Source organism: Dromaius novaehollandiae, chromosome 5 (genome assembly GCF_036370855.1).
Source record: "Dromaius novaehollandiae isolate bDroNov1 chromosome 5, bDroNov1.hap1, whole genome shotgun sequence".
Taxonomy (NCBI): Eukaryota; Metazoa; Chordata; class Aves; order Casuariiformes; family Dromaiidae; genus Dromaius; species Dromaius novaehollandiae.
The window spans coordinates 45,737,791-45,758,337 of NC_088102.1; the positions used below are offsets into that span (position 1 = coordinate 45,737,791).

The following is a 20,547-nucleotide window of genomic DNA, read 5'->3' on the forward strand; positions in this document are numbered from 1 at the left end:
AGTAATGCAAGCATACAATTCAGGGCGGTTACTCAATGTACTGGTTTGCAACTGTTTACTGATTAGATATATCTCTGTGCAAAAGCAACTGTTCGTGTAACCTGGTAACCGCAAGGCAGAAGACATGTATATTTTTTTTACATAGGTTTTGCTCTTATATTGATTTTTTGTACTGATACTACCCAAACGAAAAAACCCAGGTAATATATACCTGTATGTCTCCCTTGCTGAAAAATGTTTTGCATATCTCCAGCATCTTTCACATGAGAATTTCAAAACTCTTTACTAATAACACCGATTGCATTTTCATAAACATCAACTGTGGACAGCAGAGAAATTTTAGTTTCTCCAAATTATAAATGAAGAACAGATGAAATGATCTATCTATGATTACACAGGATATCTCTATCAGAACCAGAATCTGCAGCTCCTAATTTCCATTCCTGTGTCTTACTCAGAAGACCTTTTTCCTTTCATACACTCATTCTTGCACTATATCGAGATTATAGCACTGCATCTGAAAAAATGCATGTGGTGTTTTAAGAGCAGTCATTATAATTGCTTATATAGATGTGGTTGCTTATATAGTTGTAGCAAATGCAAAGACAGGGTAACTGTTAAGTTTTGTATTCGGCCAGTCTGTGCGTATATGTTAGCAATTTTTTGCGTGCCATAACTGCAGTTGTAGTTACATGCATGCTCTCTTGAAAAATCTTGCCACAGTGCACTTTTTTACACCTTAAACTCATGCATAGTTATACCCAACCTATTCTTTTTATATCCACAGATTCTGTACAGGGCCAATTGTGACAGTCTGTTTATATACAAACTCTAGTTTTCATAGTCCATCTTACAGAAATACACATAAACACTTTTGGCTAATTAGTGTCCTAGTAACATCATATACTTCGGCTCCAGAAGAGTCATTGGTTGAATTCTTATGTTTTTGTGAATTTCTCTTTTTAAGATGCATTCTATGGTTAATAAGCAAAAAGGGCTCTAGAGTAGTTACTTTCTCTTTTTACAGTTACTTTTTCTTCTTCTCCAGAAGGAGGGATCATGGAAGAAACTGTAACTGTAAAAGTCACAGTTCCTTGTTGATGTTTCCCCTGGGATGGCACAGGTGTTACCATATGGACACAGGGTCAAGGCTGAAGGCTTGGTCTTGTGGCTAATTGTCTTTATATCAATATAAATGGTAAGAATTATTACAAGAATATGACTTGTCAAAAAAAAAAAAAAAAAAAAAAAAAAAGAGGAACCGGAAGGAGATAAAATTCTGTATCATCAACCGTATTTTATTTAAGTACTGCTTAAGCAGTGAAGCAATTGGAGCTTGCATAAGGGAAACAGTATTTTAGATAAGCAATGATAAATACCCATAACAAAATAGAAACCAGTACATACCTGAAAAGGGATCACAATATTGATTGTCTCACCCACTTTCTTCACCAGAGTCTGTCTGAGATGGCGTGGCAGCCAGATTTTGGGACGCTCTGCAATTAAGAATTAGTATGTTAAACACAAAGCTTTATGTTATTTTAAATAGTACTTATAGGAGAAATAAGACAAAACACCAAATAGGAGAGGCTTGAACTCTTGCAAGCATAAGATAATTGAGCAAAGACTGTTTATGCGGTTAGGGGAGCAGACAGTTCTCTAAGTGTATTCAAATGGCTACTGGATACAAATTAAGTAGCAAATCTCTTTGCAGTTGTGCAGGTTCCATTGACAGCAGGACTTGTGAAATTTTACTGCATCCACAATGCAAGATTTCACTGAACGCAAGTCTTTTGTGTGGGCTTCATTTCTTTACAGAGCCTTGTCAGTACAGTAGAGGGGACAGGACAAAGGGTATATTGAGGTAAAAGAGTGGTTATGGATTATGGTTAATCTATTGCTATATTAATGCTGCAGCTCCTTGTAAATTGGCATTTGGAGATGTTTACAGACCTGTTCAGAGAGCAGTACAATCAGTGGATTTTCTTTTCCTCTCTACACTCATTCAATTATAGATCTTTCATTGGGGTGGGAGGAGTGGAATATCAGAGTATCAGCTCACTTTTCACTAGCAAAAGCAGATCTTAGCACTGTCTCTCATAGCAGCTCTTAGTGCTATGCTCTTTCTTCTAAGTCTCTGTTTTCCTCCACCTCACTGGGAGGCTTTCTGTGTTCTCTCTGTGTCCCTTATTCTTTCCTCAGGCTTTTATAAAAATAATTTCTTGAAGTACAGTTGGAGTGGCTGTCTTTATGCCCACTTGGTTTTGAAATGCATAAGAGTTTTGTTTCATTTACACTGGGTCCTCTTACTGTTAGTGAGACTCTGGCAGACACTTCATGTGAGTCAAGGTTGATGAATTCACTGTTAGCAGTTCTTGATATCTTTTGGACTCCAGTCAAATGAATTATAATCTACTGCTGTTGGGTGATGCATAGGGTGTTAATTAATAACCTAGGAGAATCAAATACAAATAACTGCTTTTATTTGAAGAGTCCCTCATCTCTTGTTCCATACAATGTGATCATTTTGCATTATTATAACAACTCTTCCAACAGAAAAGTAAATCTGAAAAATTGTGTCTCTTAAATGCTGAAAGCACTATTTCAGGAGGGGAAATTTACATATTTTTGAAAGCAAGAAATAAGATTTTATTTTAAAAGCTACTCATTAGAAATACAAGACCTGGACAGTATAATAATGTTCTCAGCATCAGAAGATTTTTCAAATCAAACTGAAAGAACTGTTTGTATGTTATACTCGGAAGAAGGTGTAGGCTTGTCAGCCCCAGAATTTTTTCTGCTTTGTGTATATGATTAGGATTTTGACCAAAGGAGAAAGATGAGTGAGGTTTACTCACTCTAGGTACTCACGCAGAACTTCTTGAACAGTAACAGGGTCTTTGATTATTGCTGCTCCACTCTCACCAGCCAGGTTTATAGCCTTTACACGAAAATGAAGTTTGTCACCTGTGACCAGGTCTTTAATCAGTGCAGTTGTACGCTCAGTTAGGCCAGGAAGAGCTGGAATCCATTCTGTAGCTGCAAGTACAGGGTATGCATAATATAATAATTTGTTAACCTCCCAAACTGATGCCCTGTCTAGTATTGAAACTGAATTTGTATTAGAGTGAAATGAATTTAACATGCAATACCACTCTTAGAATAAAATAAAATAAACTAAGCTGGAAAAAGAATTCTTGTTCCAGAAAGTGTGTTTACACATGGAGTTCAGGAATATGTAAACTTTGCTTTAATCAAAATGGCTTAGGGTGAGGGTAGTTTCTTTGTCAGTCTTACATCTTCAGGTAGCTTAGAGCTGTGGAGTTTCTCTATGTTTGTTTTCATTAGCAAGAAGGGGAGGGGAGTATTTTTAAGGCATCGTTAATGAGCAAGTGAAGCCTTAATTTATTTCTGCATAGAATAAATGTTTCTCCTGTGGGTGTCCAGATGAAATGGTGGGAGACACATGTACTGAAAACAATAATAGAGCACATAAAAAGTGATAATAAATTTCAACAGTTCATTCTGACACTATAGAGCAGTGTTCCTGGGCATTCCTTAGTTATTACAAGAACACAGAAGTGCTATTGATAAAATCATTCTTCTAGGATGAGGTCATAGGGATTCTAATGATTCCATCATGACATCTCATTAAAGACTAGAAATTACTTCTGGATAAATTATACCCTGTAGAAAACCTTCCTTTATTATATGGCAATTTTGCTTAGTGACAGAGAAAACACTGTAATTAAAGTGATTAAAGGTATGATTTAAAAGATTAAAGTTATGTGGTAACATCACAGTAAATTGGATGTTGTAGATACGATGCAATTATACTTTCTGTTATCAGACTACAAGTATTAAATGGAACTAGGTGACAGTTACGTGAAAATAACTGCAGTGTTTCACTAATGGTGTTATAGTCATGTTATTGTATTGGTTTTAGGGGATATGCAATTTATGAATGCTACAAAAGTATGGTAATAGTGACTATAGAGCTACACTTATTTTTGTACTTTTCTGTATCAAAGTTTAAGATAATGATTGTGAAGATATTAAGGTTGATGTGACTGTCATGGTGTTACAGTTATGTTGTGGTAGGTCTGATAGCTTAGAATTAAACTTTGATGATACTGGATATGGTTATTTGTTGTGATACTGCAGTGAAACTAGTGCAATTGTAGTATTTTAATAATGTTCAGTTGCTGCTACCTAGTGCTAGTGCTTACTCACATCCATCTTTGTGGTATTCCACAATATAGCCATCTAATCCCCCTGCTCCAATCCGTTCAGGGGGTCTCCACTTCAGAGCAACAGTGCTGTCAGAAACATCTTCCACTGCAAAGTGGGTTGGTTCACTTGGAGGAGCTATAAGGAGATACATAAAAGTAATTTCTGAGATATAGCAATATAACTGTGAGATTTCAAAGACTAGAAGTAGTGATTAGTATCTGAATTACGTAGCACTATCTGCTTTAATGAAATAAATTTAATTGAAGCACAGTCGTAAATTGTAACACCCAATACTTCATTTAATAGAAGTGCAACACAAGATTCCTATAATAGGGAAGGAACAAGAGGTCCAGGTAGTAGTTGCCCTTCACATATGCTCCCTTATGAATAAAAGCTGGTGAAAAAGGAAGAGCTATGGACAAGTGAGTCAAATTATCAGCAGAAATTAGCAGAAAAGTTTCAAAATAAAAATGCATGCAATTTCTATGATCTACCCACAGCCTGAATTTAATCAAGGTGACAAAACTGTCATAGTCAGAGGACCAAATTCATCAGTGGCTATATTTGATATACCTCATTTTCCTCTAATAATGGTAAAAATGACCAAAAGTTATGACTACATATTTACAAAAACACTAGATCCATTTTGTGCATTTGTAATAGAGGCATATCTGAGAAAAATATTTTGGGGCTAAAAAATTTCACTTTTTGTTGCATACAGCTATTTCATATCTTCTGAGAACAGGAGTCTCCTTGCTCTTTTTAATTCCATAGTTCACCAGGACCACCAGCTGCATTCTGTATTCTTACACATGACATGCTTACTAATTAAAAAAATAAACAAGAAAAGCCCTTACTGGAGAATCCCAAAGCCTGCATACACATAAATGCTACTGTCAAATCATTGATTCCAAAAAGCAAACAGAAAGATAACTTGTTCAAAATAATGTTTGGAATGACTGGAACATAACATTTAGTATTCATGGTATAATTTAGTATACATGGTATACATGTTTAGTATACTAAACATTTTTGAATATACTTAACAAATTTTACATGTTAGAAATATTTCATATATAAAGTAAGTTAAATACAGTTTTATAAACTGTGCCACTCATGGAGATTGATCTTAGTTTCTGAAATTATTACAATAAACATATCACCCAGTTTTCTTTTTGTAGCTATGTCAAAATTTTTCATATTGAACTTAGAGCAAGGACTGTGAGCCACATATAGGAGGCAAAGGCAGTTGTGTGCGTACACAACCACACAGTACACATTCAAAACCCCAAACCTCTTCTCTGAAGCAAGAGTGTGAACTTAATCCTTAATCGAGTAATTCTCTGCCTATCCCATGAAAACTTTGGACCTTTTGGTTCAGTAGCTCCTCTGGATGGTTCCCGTTTGCCCTCTTTCATTGCAGACCAGCTGTTGGGTGTTTGAAATCCGGAATTAGCAGACCCTTCTTGCAGTTTATCCTTTCCTTCTGACCCACTCACTGCATCATCTGTCTTTACATTGTCTACTTCGGCAGGCTGTCCTCCTTCACTGATATTTGTAGACTTGGCAACTCTAGTCATTTTAATTTCCAGCTATTTGTATTTTTGTGGCTCTTCTTTTTAAAGCTCTTAGCAGGCAGGCTTCCTGAGGACTCTTTCAGTTTTCTCCCAGCTCATGAACTGCGGGAGACACTGACTGCTGAGATGGGAAGGATTATTTATAGAAAATCATTCCTCAAATATTTTCTTAATCAGCTATCCTTTTGGCTGTAGAGGGGGCCAGGATTAAGGGAGTACTGGGTGGGATACTGTGATATTTACACTCATTAGGGAATGGGGGAAGCTGAGAGGGACAGGGAAATTTCTGTCAATTAGTTCCTCTGCTTTCCAGACCCAGCTTGACTCTCACACTTCTAATTATAACAACTAGAAATTCATCAGCAATTTCATGAAACTGGAACCTCTGTGCTTCTCAGGAAGGCGAATGAGATATGGAAAAGAGGAAGATGACAAATGAAAAGGTTGATTAATACAGAATATAGCAATGGCCAGCAGCGTCTTTTTTTTTTAATATATTTGTTTTGGGTATAAGGACAGTTGAAGTGAGGAAGTGAAAATTGTCCTGTCTTTGTTTTGTCCTAGCAATAATATACAATGTGGTAAAACTCACCAATTGGCATGAAGGGTTGTGAGGCAGGGCTTGGCCGGGACATGCCAATAGAATTCACAGCATAAATCCGCATCTCATAAACTACTCCTTCAATCATTCGCTTGGCTTCATAGGATAGCTCTTTTAAAAGGTCAAAGTTCAGTCTCATCCATCGATAGCTCTTCTTCTTCTTCCTCTCTAAAATATAGCCTGGAAAGGACATCTCTTATGGTGTAAAGGCATTGCAACATTATTATTTCACACACAGGAGAAGAGAAAATCACCTTTCTTCCATGGCATGAAAGATCCAAATGTGATCCAGAATTATCGCACATGACTGAATTGTGTGAAGCTTTGTTTTTTTCCTCCAGTTTCCTCTTGTATTTCTTTCTTGCTATGTGACATTCTTGCATGAACAATTATACTTTTCATAGTGGAACCCATTTGGAGTAGTCTTTCTGTGTTATTTGGCTTTTAAGTATATTTTGCATGTTATACAATAGTATTACTCTATTTAGATGCATGCGAAATAGAGATACTAGTAGAACTGATACAAATCATAAATCTTTTCTGGTGTAAGTGCTGTCATTCACTCCTAATGGCAGACAAATGAATGACACCCAGCAGTTCATCAGAAGGCGCTTTTAGTGAAGGAGAAATTGCCTTAAATTGTGTAAGATAAGATATAGAGTTAAAAAAAAATACTTTCTTACGTTCAGCTGCAATTCACTATTCTTCTTATTGACTAATATAATCAATCTCAATGCAAAAAAATTAGCAGGAAGAACAGTTTGACACTTCCCTTCATTTTTTTTAAATGAGTTATCACAGAACTTATGCTGGGCATCTCTGTCCATGCCTAAGTGCTGGAACCATGGAGCGCTCCCCAGAGCTGAGTCCAGACCCCTGCTATTCTTCAGGCCTGTAGCAGAGTCCTGGACATGCACCATTTTCCTTGCTCTGGTTTCCTTGGGAAGGAAAGTGAACCTGCATGATTACAGAGACCCAGGCCAGTGGGATGCAAGGCAGAACATATCTACAGTATAGCTTAATGTAGTCTGCATGCCTGCAGTCCGGGTCCAGGTACCTAGTAATAGTGTCATTCCCCCCCACCACAATATAGTGGTCCCCTTACTCCCTCATCGTGCATAGCCTTTTCCACAGCACTGTGTTATTTTTCAGAATGTCAAAGCCAGACTGGGTTAGCAGTTTTCAACATAAACTGCTCTTCTCCCCAGACTGGGAACATTGTCTGTGATTCTCAATAGATATGAAGGATAGTTGTGCAACACACTGGAAAAGTTTGTATTACATTATTTTCCAGTGACCTGCTACTGATGATACACTTGCATGTGATGCTCATAGACTTCTTTTAAACAGATTTGTTTTGAAACATCAGAATCATCAGGAAGTGAATGATATGTGTAAATCACTATTCAGTATATTTATATGTAAGATACGCTTATCTCTACACCTAGTACACAGAAGATGCAAGTCTGTGGCAGTGATTTGCTAAGGTAGTATAGGTTACCATAAAAAATTGTTAAGGCTTGTGAATTGAGCTCTGTAGGTCAGTGATTTAATCTCTGCTTTTGACAAAGGTTGTCTCTGTCAAACTTTGGTATACCTGAGCAGTATGGTTTGCACTTACGGGGTCTAAAGGGAGGTGGAGAACAATAGGCAGAGTTGCTGACGTGCTGTAGGTTCAGATATCCTGCAGCAGCCTTTCCTGTCTATATTGAATTTCAAGAAGAGCACGAGTGTCTAAAGAATGTTTTGGGAAGCGAGTGGCAAAAGTTCCTTCGAGCTGACAGGCTGTATTATTGTTTCTAATGCAGAAAGTTCCTCCTGGCTTGCAGTTGTCTTTTTTCCCCCTACCTTTTTAGCATGCTTTTATAGCTTTGTTTGGATGGATAGTACAACATCTTGGCTTTTGTTCAGATATTTCATTCTATTTTATTCTATTAATTTATTCTATTTTATTCTACTGACATTAACAAAATCATGCCTTTCCTATTTTCCAAACTGTGTGTGTTTTCCAAATGCGAGTGTGCTTTCCAAAACATGTGTGCCCTAACAACTAAACACAACCAAATCAAGAGTTTTGCCTAGTCAAAGTACACTGGGAAGTTTTGGCTGTGGTAGCACAACAGCTATTGATAGATAGCTTAGAACTTAATAGTTTAAGTTGTTAATTTCTTGCTTGCTTCCTCTCAGAACAGATGGAACAACAAAGGAGTGGCCCTGTTTATTCCTGCACAGATAACTTCAATTGAATTAAATAAGGTTACTCTATTCTTGAGGAAGTAAATGAAGTCCAAATATCCAAAAGCAAATACAAACTGTTCTCTCCTAGGTACTGTGCAGGAAATTAGAAGAATTTTAGAGCATTTCTAGCCCTGGCATCTGCATGGGACTCTGTATACGTTTCAGTGTATTTAAAAAAAGAAATTCAAACTCCAATGGTCTTTATTAAACAAATTGCTGGATTTGGAGTCTAGAGGATTTTTTCCCTGAAATTGGCCAAGACCCTGCCTTTTTTTTTTTTTTTTTTTTTTTTTTTTCCTTACTGGGATCACAGGGAGTTTTATTTAACAAATATCATGCTCAGTAGGCATTTATCATGGTATTAGCAATATTTTTGATCATCTCTGCTCATTTTCTGTAACAGATAATAATTTTGGCCTCTAGAACAGATTTTAAGGTCATTACAGAGATTGAGAAGTGTTTTGTGACCTATGGTAGGTAGTTGGTTTGGATGAAGTAGAATTATGAAGTAGTCCTCTGAAGGAAACATGCATTGCATGATTGCTTGAGCTTGCAGAGGACTGGAATTGATGACTAAAGTGGCTATTTCTCTGTTTCGGTATTCCTAAGCAAGTTCAAAGTCCTGTACACTGACTTAAAATTTCAGTCTTGAAAGGGAGTACTTAACTTTAGTTACTTTTGCATCATTTCCTGCTCTGATACTTCCTATTTATTTTGGTACTTTTATCTAAGGGGAGAATTAACGTAGTTACTGAAATATTTCTCTGATTTCAATGGGACAGGTAGAGGGCACTCTATCCCTAATATTGAAGGGCAAGAACCTAAACAGTTTTGAAGGACTGATATCCTAGAGCAGTTAGTTTCTGAAGGTCATCTTTCCTAGAGTGAGTAAACTTATAAAGTCACTTTGAATCATTTTAAAGGAGCATTAAAAAACAAAAATGAGACTGCTGGGGACTTTGTATTTTAATACTTCTTACCAAGTACTGGTTGTCCACCATCATATTTAGGGGGTTGCCACTGCACAGTACAGTAATCTTCTCCAATGTTGCTGATCTTGGGGGCCTCTGGAGGGTCAGGAACATCTGAAGAATATGTGAGAATGAATGCAATGAAACATTTTTTATTTAATATTTTTCCATATTGAATATCTAAATGGTCTCTTTAAAAAGAAATCGGACATCCTGAGGAATTTCCTAGTCAGCAGTATTAAAGACAGGATATTTTCATCACCATGGTGCTTCTAAAGTGATGATGCAGATTTGTCAGATTGAAACAGTAGATATCATATAAAATTCATTACTTAGTCCAGAGTGAATGCTGTTCTTTGATGCTTCCAAATTAGGTTGGTTTTCCTTTAAGTAGTATTTGATTATTCAGATCTCTTCTTCTTCCCAGACATAGCCACCTCTTTATAAAATGTAAGATAATCAGCTGTATAGTAATAGGGATAATCAGCATCCAGTCATTCATGACTGACATGTATTTATGCTACAAACAAACAAACAAAAAAACCCCAGAACCCACATTAGTGAGAGGCAACACTTGTATTTCCTTCTTTGATATGTGGAGAGATCTTTTGCAGACAAGAAATGGCTCCTATCTGAATTTTATCTAATGGGAAATAAATTTTGACATCATGCTCATTTACAAGATCTTTTACCTAAAACCATAGGACAGAACTGTTGAGTATTTTAAAAAACAGCTCCACCAGTCCTCCAGCCAAATGAGAAGTAACAATTCGCACTTGTTAGTAATTTGTTCTCGTGTATGTAACAAGAGGCTCACTCCAGGGTTTCCTACTTTGCCTAGAACAAACTTTATATATAGTATAATGGCTGCATGTCTCACATATTTTGTTACTTATGGAGATATTTGTAATAAATATATCCTGACTTAAGATTTATAAAAGATGAAAACAGACTTAGTATTCATCTTGATGACTTAAAAAAGCAGTGAATTCCAAATTATAATACTGTAGGTGAAAAAGATTTTCTTTTATCATTTCTAAGTTTGTTCATAACCTAACACCTTTTGTCATATGTGTGGCAGGATATAAAGGTGTTAAATCCTATGAAAAATTCTGTAAAAATTACGGACTCAGAATCACATTCCCCTCCAGCTTCTCTGTGACTCACAGTTACATTTATCTTGTGTCAGATACATAGTATAACTCTTCATTCCATTAACCGTTTACTACTTATAGATGAAGTCATCTTTGTTTAAAAATAAAGCACAACAACAAAATGACAAGAAGTTATTTCTCATCTCAGATTAGCATGAAGAATACTCTTCAGAAGGGAATATCGTATATAAATGATAGGATCACCTGAAAGTGAAAAAATATAAAAAGAAAGTATGTGGATTTGTACTGGGAGTTGTTCTTTCCTTTTCACACAGCAGGCACTTTGCTTCAATTTTAGAGATGGGTGAATTCCACTGAACTTGAGAGATTTTCATGCCCTATTTATTTCCTTCCTTTGCTTACCAATAACTTTGACTGTGATATCAGCCTTATCTTCTCCCACTGGATTCTTAACTATAACTCTGTATACTCCCTCGTCCTCCTTTTCTGCTCCTTCAATGATGAAGACACAGTGATCTTCGTGCATCTCCACTCGAACTCTGCCTTCAGATTCAAACAGAAGCTGTGGGCAGTGAAAGTAACAGATAAAGTCATTTTAAGCTCTGCCAGGGACAGCCTGATGAACCTGCATGTAGCTAATGAAAAGCTTCATAGCATTGAATATTATTGAAATTATTCAAAAGCTATAAATACAGTCACTCAGGTTCTATTTACATGTAAAAGACAATATATTAACCACAAGGCTCAGATAAAGTAAATGACTTCTGGGAAACTGGCTTCGAAAGTCTGCAGGTCCTTAAGTTCATTGATAATTACACATTCTCAGTTACATTTCAAAGAAGTTACTGAGTACTTCTACGAATTCCTACATGGGATGATTGCTAGTATCAGTGTAGAGTTTCATGGATCACAATTGGCTGCTAGGTAAATGCAAGAAGTTTTGCAAATTCAGCTTCAAATGGCTGAGCAAACATTCTTGATCAACAGTATCTACGTTTGGCATCAGCTAACACTGATTTGAACAATTTGTCAATACAATTAACCATATTTCTCTGTAACTGTTAGTGGCAGCACTGTGATTTCTGTCACTCAAGACTGTTATATCGGTTCTTGTTTTTTCTACTCCCTTTTGAGCTAAGAGGTCTCAACATAATCACCAGTACTTTGCTGCGTGTTTATAATGCCCTTTCTTCTTTATCTGCCCTTGTATTTTTAGCCTTGGAACAGGAACCACTCAAAACATATGTATGACAAGTCCAGCAGAATCCTAGCCCTGATAAACATGCCTGTGTATTGCTGCATAATAAACTGTAAACTACTTTTGGCTCTGCCAAAATATGTATGATAAAAGGAGCTTATTGGAAAATCATTCATCTTTTCCTACATACATAACCCACTCTCTTGACCCGTTGTCACCTTTCCCTGTGTCCTCTATGATTTTGTCCAAGATATATACAGCTGGACATTCACAAATACATTGAAAATATATATATATTTTGAATCTTTGTAATACAGCCACCAAAGGACAGTGATTAGAACAAAACTTCCTCAATGAGTATCTTACTCTAAAATTACTCTCCAGATTTCTTGTGCCTGGTCAATGTGTTTGATAATAGCCATTGTGAGGCTGGATGTTGGGCTTAATGTGATATTTGCTTGATCCATTTTAATACCTACCAACTTTAATTTTACTTTCTTCTGAATAGGACCATTTAACTGGAAAAAGCTAAGCATATTTGTGTGTCTGCATAAATAATAAGGAGCTTACCTTACTATCAGTATTTAAATCACTGCTGTTTTCTGAGGGAATCATGGAATCATCATTGCTTAGGACAAGGTTGCTTTTCTGTATAAGCAAAGAAACCAGAGAAAGTCAGATAAATCTTACTGAGCAGACCAGTAAAGTTGTTTCTGCAAGACAGAGGAGAAAAATCCATGGGTATATTACGGGGGCTTGAATACAGAAGTGTGCCAAAAGTGAAGAGCTAATGAGAGCAAGCATTGCTGGGAAGGAGAGCAACTGATATGGAAGCAAAAAGCAGAAATGGAAATAGAGTTATCAGACTGCATTGAACTAAAGGAAACATAAATCAGCAAAACCAAATTTACAGCTTCATAAACAAAGATGCCTGACTTCCCTGCAGAATTGTAACTGGCTGTGAATCTCTCTGTGTCCTGTGGTGATAGAGTTACTGACCTCATGCAACTACCAAAACAAAGATTATTTCTTTCTGTAATAATGGAATTAAGTTTATGAAGATGTTTTAATGCTCGGAAATGCAGTCAGATCTGTAACACACATCAAACAAAATATTTCATTAGTATATCTTATCCTTCCTTCAAATCAAGCCTAGTTTCTTACTCTCATCTTTCAGATCTCATGTCTTAGAATAATAAGGTGTAAGACTTATCTGAAAACCAGACCTCATTTTTCAGAGAGACTTTTGCACAACAGTTAGAAAAGTGTTTTTTGACAGTCAGGCAAGTGTTTTCTGTTTGTTTCCATACCAATTCTGCATTGCAAAAGGAAGTCTTAAGTGTTACTAAGTATGCTCACCTGAACAAAGAATGCTCCAGAATCATGAGGAAATGAAATTGGGGAAGTAAGCATAATTGGCCAACTTATTTTGTCTGTATCTGTTCATTTTTTCATGCTACCTATGGAAAGTGTAATGATGCTGAAGAATCTTATGCAGGGTGTTTCTGTGTTTTGTGCTAGTTAAAGCTCAAGAACCCACAGTTGATGAGGGGTGGGGGTGTTCTGAGATAGCCAGAAAGGGAGCTCTCCTAGCATTTCATGTCTAGCTGCTAATTCTTTTCTTTGATGTTTTGCAATTACTCTGATAAGGCAAATAGTAAGTGTCCTCTAAATTCTCAAACTCTAAATTTTCAGTATACTAAATAGAGTTTTACCTTTCAGCGCCAGTGGTTTGTTAAGAATATAGTTTCTTCACAAACTGTAGAAAAGCCCTTGGGAAAGAAATGAAAGAAACTGCTATCTCCAGAATATGTCCATCTTCTCAGGAGATGATCTTTTTTTTGTTTTCTCTGAGGTAGGAATAGAATAAACCTGTGTGGTATCCTTGTATCTGCATGTATGCGTATCTACTATTCAGCCCCTTCTTTTGGAATGGACAAAAAGGGAACAATTCAGAAAAAGAACAGCTCAAGATGGCTCCAGAAACAATTAAATCTCAAAAATTTAACAGCTGCATTGCAGCTTTTTATTTTTTTTAATTGAGTTTAAAAACTATTTTTAAAAGGAAGATGAAAATACTGGTAGATAAGAATTGAAAATCTAAGTCAGATTTGAGAAAGAAAATAAATTTCCTGTTGTGACTCCCTTGCCTCAGCTATTATGTCAGACTACACATTACCTTGTTTACTTTCTGCCAGATGACAGTAGGTGTTGGATCTCCTGATATGGGAACATCCAGTCTCAATTTGTTCCCAGCCACCACGACAATAGTGTCAGGAGACTGGCCCAGACAGTCAAGGTGGATTTTGGGAGGTTCTATAGCAAAGGCAAAGAAAATAAGTTTTAAATATAGTTTGAGTGTTTTGTATGAAAAGAAGTGAATACTCATGCATTACATTAAAAATGAAAATATTCTGTATCCTTTGCTATTGTAAACATGTTTATTTGCATATAAAATAATGACTGTTGTTCTTACCTTCTCTTGGTACAAAATCAATCTTGACCTCTGGGGGGAAAAAAAAAAGGTGTGGAAAAACTGAGAATTTGTGTTTCATCTGCACACAAAAAGTAATTTTAAAGTTGATCAGTCATTAAATATATATAATGGATATAAATGAATCACATAATGGATCAAAATTAAAAGATGAATGAAGTGGGAGACAGACTTTATAAAATAACGTAATAATAACAACACAAAATATCAGACAAAGCAATGTAATGTGCCTATCTTCTGATATCAGGAAAGGGATTCTCCATACCCTTTCCTGGTGTAACCATGGTTAGTTCCATCTTTTTACCCCTATGGAATTCCCATTATATATTCCAAGATAACTCACCCAAAAACCGAAGCTTCGCAGAAAGGTTGTAAGCAAATCCCTCGGGGATGAAGGAATAGTCAGCCTCATCACCTGGTGTTACATCCTCAATAGTTAGCTTATGGATTCTGGAAAACACGAATAAATATGTTCAACACTGTTACCTTTCCAGGAGAAAAAGGGCTATATCAAGAGATTGTGTTCACAGAGAGACATTACTGTTTCCTTTCCCCTTTCCCCAACATCAAGTCAACAGCCACTAGGCCTGTGGACAGTGCTACTTTTAATACTCAAGTAAGTTCATCGCAGTGTGATGTCTATGAGTTTATTTTTCTTGTCAAGGTAGATGCATTATGCTTCAAAGCTGAGCTGGCTCAAATACAGGAAGCAGTTTCTCTGCTTTAGCCCAGTCCTTTACCATTAGAAAGGTCATTGTAACATCGCTTACTGTTTTCATTTAATCAGATTGTGAATAAAGGAAACTGTGTGAAAACAAGCCAAAGAATGATACTCCATCCCTCTATTATTGTAACTTTAAAACAGAATACAGAAAAGGAGTACCAAGGAAAAGTTTATCTAATAGATGTAATACCTGTGTATCTTATGAATCTTCTTGATCTTGATTTACAGTAATACCTAGGCTTCTAAGGAACTCGAACGCTAAACTGTACAGCTGTACTTATATTAATATTTATTTAAAAAGTAGTTTTTGTAAAGGGGCTTACACATAAGTGCTGTATCTATTTAACTACTGCTGCTAATTTTAAAGTTGCCAGCGATATATTTTCTAGATGATTTCAATACCAAGAAAACATGAAATCCAAGTGAAAACTGAAGATGAATTCTGCTAAATTTCCACTGATATCATACATGCAAAATGTACCAGCACAGGAAAACTGCACATGTACCAACACAAAGTTGTGTCTACATGTTGACTGTGCATGAAGAGGTTTTAACTTTTTCCCTCTAACTGGAGCCAAGACAAAATCTAGTTTTATATTCCTGTCCTCCGAGATAATAATTCTTGTAGTTTGTAATGCAATACCCAAAGCTGTACATGCTTTCTGAAGCATGACTCACCTGCCAATGTGAGAGATCTTTATCCTTTCATCTGGAACCACCTCTTTTCCATTTTTCAACCAGATTCCTTTCACATTTTCATCAGAAACTTCACACTTGAAGACTGCCTGGTCACGTGCCTTCACTGTTAGGTCCGCAATGCTCTGGTAAACTTCCAGCTTTTTCTCTGATATTGTGGGAATAATTGATATGTACATCAACAAATCAGAATAGATCTGTAAAGTAAACAGCTGATATGATGTTACTGAGCAGAAAAACCTGAGGCTGAGCAGAAACAGCTAGTGCTGTTTGTGGAAAGGCGAAAGATGAAGGGAAATTCACAGCATGCAGGGCTTTAACAGGACTGGTTAAGGCTAAGCACCTGTTACTATGGGGTTATCTGTTACATCCGGCACACAGGTCTGAGTTCTCCTTGAGGCCTGTGTGATGAACCCTTATGCCATTTATTAAATCGTCTTTTTCCCTGGCATAAGGAATATCCTACCCCTATGCACTAGCACGGAGAAGGTTACCTTTAGCTTGCTTTCATTTTTAGCTTCCCTGCTTATGTGATATTACCTATGCCTACCTTGTACGATTAGTTCAGCGACTGATTGCCCACCATTGGTCTTCACAGTGTAGTGTCCACTGTCCTCCTTGGTTGACTCATTAATAATTAGATACTGTTTTTTTCCATCTTTCTTAAATCGATATTTGAATGTTTCTTCCCGTGTCAGCTCGATTCCATCCTTTTCCCTGCAATGCCAAATAATGTTGAGTCATTCTTCTGTAAACTTCAGGCTCTCTCTTCTGGGTGGAAGAGGAGGATTAAGAGTCAGCTCAATGTTGCTAGAGATGAGAAGACACAAGATAAACCCAATCTTTGATTTTAGTATTTCAAGTTAGCAAAAAAGAGACCATTTCACAAATGTCAGTGGAACCAGAACTGCTAGGCAGCAGAATCCTACTAGCTTGACGATTAATTTTCCACTAGATATCTGACTTCTAGTTCAAGAGAGTTCATTCACAAGGAATTACTTGATTGCTATTATTTATACCCTAGAGATATAGAGTAGGTTAAATGCTGTGCAAGATACAGTGATGATGAGAAAGCTGGCCAGCAATGAATGTATTCACTTAAGAGGTGCCATAAGGAAAACAGGACTTGCTGGAAAGTGATTAAAAGTTTTAATTTTCCTGATGTCAACTGTAGTTGTTATAAATTCATGGTTTGTGGCCATCAGGAAGAAGAAAGATTTTAGAATGGATTTAAATGAAGATTCATTTTGGATTTTTGTAGCCCTTTCCATTCCAGGATGTCAGAGTATTTTTAAGACATTACTAAATTAAGCTTCACCACCCAGCCTGGGAGGAAATTTAATTATTGCAATTTCCAGTCATCATGGAGGGAACCAAGCAGAGAGGATTCATGCTGTTTAGTCAAGGTCACACAGAAATATATATGACTTTTTAAAGCTCTCCCTTCTGTAATCCGCAAATAACATAAATTACAATAAAATAACTTGAAATTTCTTCAACTATTCATTTTCAGCCTTTATATTTTTCATTATTATTTGAATAATACCACTGAGATTTGTAACTTAAAACATCTTTCTCTTTGATCCTTATTCACATGGAAAAAAAGAAGTAGTAAAAAATGCTTTTAATAGAGTAAGACATTTCTTTCTCCCTTGGGTTATTTTGCTTATTTGTTACCAGTATTGCAGTATGACTGCTCAGGTTATCAAATGTGTTCACAGAATAGCAAATTGGAATGTTACCTAGGGGCTCATTAAAATACTATAGCTCTAATCTCCAAGTAGATGTATGCAGGGAAACCTTTTGCCTATGTACGAGTCTACTGAAGTAAATCACAAGATCAAAGCTTTAAACGGAAGGTAAGAATCCTACAGTTTGTGATTTAGATATACGTTCTGCAACTTTGTTTCAAACTCATTTCAAAATACCTGCAGTTTATGCCCTCTAGCTGTTCCTCAAAGCACAGCTTATTGGAATTTACAGTTGGTTTAAAAAAACACCGGCCTTCCTTCCACATCACAGGATTACAACACTAGTTAGGGAGGAAACAGAGAATGCTTGTAACAGCCACATGAAGCAGAGTGCTTAGTGTTATGCCAGGATAACATTTCCTGATTGCAAAGTGGCAAGTGTCTGAGGTCACGTGCAAGATGTTCCCCTAGGCTGATATTCTTGTGGATGCAGATTAATTCTGGAATAAGCACTTTGATGCATAAACTTTTGCTGAACTGCTGAGAATGGACTGTAATCCACAAGATCAACATGCTGGTGAGACAAAAGCAGGCACATGCATTGGGGCTAGTGTTCCAGGAATGAACTTCTTTATTTGTTTTCTGGTGATATGTTTTGATGAACTTTATTTATATTTTGGTGATACACTTTGACATGTGACTTATCAAAGATATTTGAATGTTTTACTCAGCTACTGATAAGAAAGAGATTTACTGAAATCTTGTCTAAGTAATGAAAATAGATTATTTGCAGTGAGTAGTGTCTTAAATACCCAGGAAGGGAATAGTATATTTTACTTGTGTTTGTTTTAGCAACTAGTCCATTGCTGATGCTGTGTATAATGAGTAGAGTGTGTGTAGAGGAGTTTACTGACAGATAGTGGAATGATAAAACTATAAACCTCAAGAGAGAACTCCAGATAGCACCTACATAAAATAATACACTGCTGCAGTGAAAAGTGAAAAACATCATGTAAAGTAATATAGCCCTGGTAACTGGAGCAATGAAGCAGAAAAGAACAACTGTGAATAAGGTGTAAGAGGAGGATTTTATAGAACCATAGAAACATTGGTTGAAAGGGACTTCCATAGATCATCTAGTCCAACCTTACGCTTGAAGCAGAATTAGACCAGTGCTAGGTCAGCCATGTTTTTGTCTATCCAAGTCCTGAACATTTGCAAGATCAAAGATCTATTCTCAACTTTGCCACTCTACCTCTGTTCTTTATATGAAAATGATTTCCTATTTCCTGTATATATTGTAAGGATAAATTGGTTAATGTCTTCTGAGACACCACTGACATTGGCACGGTGTAATAACAGGAACACACAGATTTATTATTATTACATTACTGTAGTTTGTTTTCATTTGGAGCTGATCAGATGGTACATCCAGCATCCAGAAATGGAAAAGTCAAGTCCAGACTACATATTTCATTGTCTTTTTTTTCAAGAGTTGCATTATTTCCAAGACAATCTCAAGTTTAGAAATAACTATTCCATAGATCTGTGTAATAATCATGCAAGATCTTCCCAGGTGATGAAGAGAACATTCTTTCCTGATTACTGTAAGAGACCCACATGATGAAGTCTCCAATCTCTAGTCCAATGGCCCTGTCTAAGAGGCAGGAAGCTTTATATTTGTCCTCTGCAAGTCACATGTTTGCTCCTATTCATGTGCTTGTTGGTCCATCTCCAAGGTTTAAAGGGCCTGAGAGCTGTAACAGCTGCCTTCAGTTAGTGCCTGTTACTTGGCTTGAGCTGCTGAGCATTTCCCTTTCTCCATACCATCTTTCATGTTTTCCCTGGATGTTTACATTTTTCCCCCTTGTCCTTGTTGTCAAAGAGCATTGATTGAGTCTCACATAATAAAAACAGTGAAATGCAGTGTGTATCTGACTACTCGGTTTTCTGTTGCTATGCATTGAAGACTTTCTCTGCTGCATTTCAGGCAGAAACAGCTGCCGTTTTGCCCTTGTCAGGCCAAATGCCCATCCCACAGACAGCAGTTCTGCGAGATGTATGGGAGTGGTTCAAAGGCATAGGATCAAAGTGTGGCAGCTGCACTGTGTTCTGAGAGGGACAGATACGGTTATCCCCGTCTCTTGTGACGAGACATCTGTAAGCAGTCCCTGCACAATAGCGTGTGCACCTGCGAATGTGGTTTTAATAGCATAATGCATACTCTGTACTAGCTGTTGGGCTCTATTTAAATTCTCGGTTCCTTCCTTTGAGAGAGCGGATGAGAAATAGCACTTTCCAGGAATGTAATGGGCATTGTGGGAATAGTTGGTAACCATGTGGCTGAAGCTGTTAACAAGCAGAAGAGAATTTCATCTGTTAGAGAAATGAAGTGAGAACAGTGTTCATAAGGACTGGTATGTGAGCGCTGCCTGCTGTGCCTGCCCGAGCAGTGTGAGCATTCCAGCTTCCCCTCTGCTGGAATGCCGAACAAAGTGGACTCTGTGGACTCAGTATCTGTCATTTTAATCCCGCTTGCTGCATATGCACAATGACTGGCTTTGCAGGAGCAACATAACAACAGCTATGTTAAAATAAGTCAATGACCTTTCCTCTCCATCTTAAGAGACACCACCTTTTTACCCAAGAAGAAATACTTTAAAAAGTCACCCTGCAGTTGAGAAGACCAGAAGATTCCATGAAGTACAACAAGGTCATCACAATGCAGATCTAATTAATTCGTGCAGTAGTTAGGCACTACCGTGAAGCCCTTAGAAAATTTTAAAGCCAGCAGCTCAGTAGAATCAGCGTCATCCCGTAACAACAGAACAAGAAGTTCTGGAGGCACTATAAAATATCTACACTCGCTCATTTGTTTTCTGCAATGTTCTGGCCTCTCAGTTCCTCCTCAAGCTTTGACATATAAGAGGAGTTTCAGTCTTTCTCTTTTTTCTGAAACCAGGTGATGTGGGATGCCTTCAGCCTTTTAATTCTGGTCTTCTCCACAGT

General features: G+C 37.0%; 1 protein-coding gene across 1 annotated transcript in view; it reads right to left on the reverse strand.

Annotated features, from left to right (window-relative positions):
* MYBPC3 (myosin binding protein C3) overlaps nt 1-20,547 on the reverse strand; it is a 62,563-nt gene that overhangs the window by 13,465 nt on the left and 28,551 nt on the right. Inside the window, exons 17-28 of the mRNA XM_026093232.2 lie at nt 16,398-16,564; nt 15,830-15,995; nt 14,771-14,877; nt 14,410-14,439; nt 14,113-14,249; nt 12,504-12,581; nt 11,138-11,297; nt 9,630-9,734; nt 6,403-6,591; nt 4,234-4,368; nt 2,872-3,039; nt 1,408-1,496 (exon numbers count right to left, since the gene is read on the reverse strand). Coding sequence (XP_025949017.2) covers nt 1,408-1,496; nt 2,872-3,039; nt 4,234-4,368; nt 6,403-6,591; nt 9,630-9,734; nt 11,138-11,297; nt 12,504-12,581; nt 14,113-14,249; nt 14,410-14,439; nt 14,771-14,877; nt 15,830-15,995; nt 16,398-16,564 — 1,531 coding nt within the window. The remainder of the gene's footprint in view (nt 1-1,407; nt 1,497-2,871; nt 3,040-4,233; nt 4,369-6,402; nt 6,592-9,629; nt 9,735-11,137; nt 11,298-12,503; nt 12,582-14,112; nt 14,250-14,409; nt 14,440-14,770; nt 14,878-15,829; nt 15,996-16,397; nt 16,565-20,547) is intronic.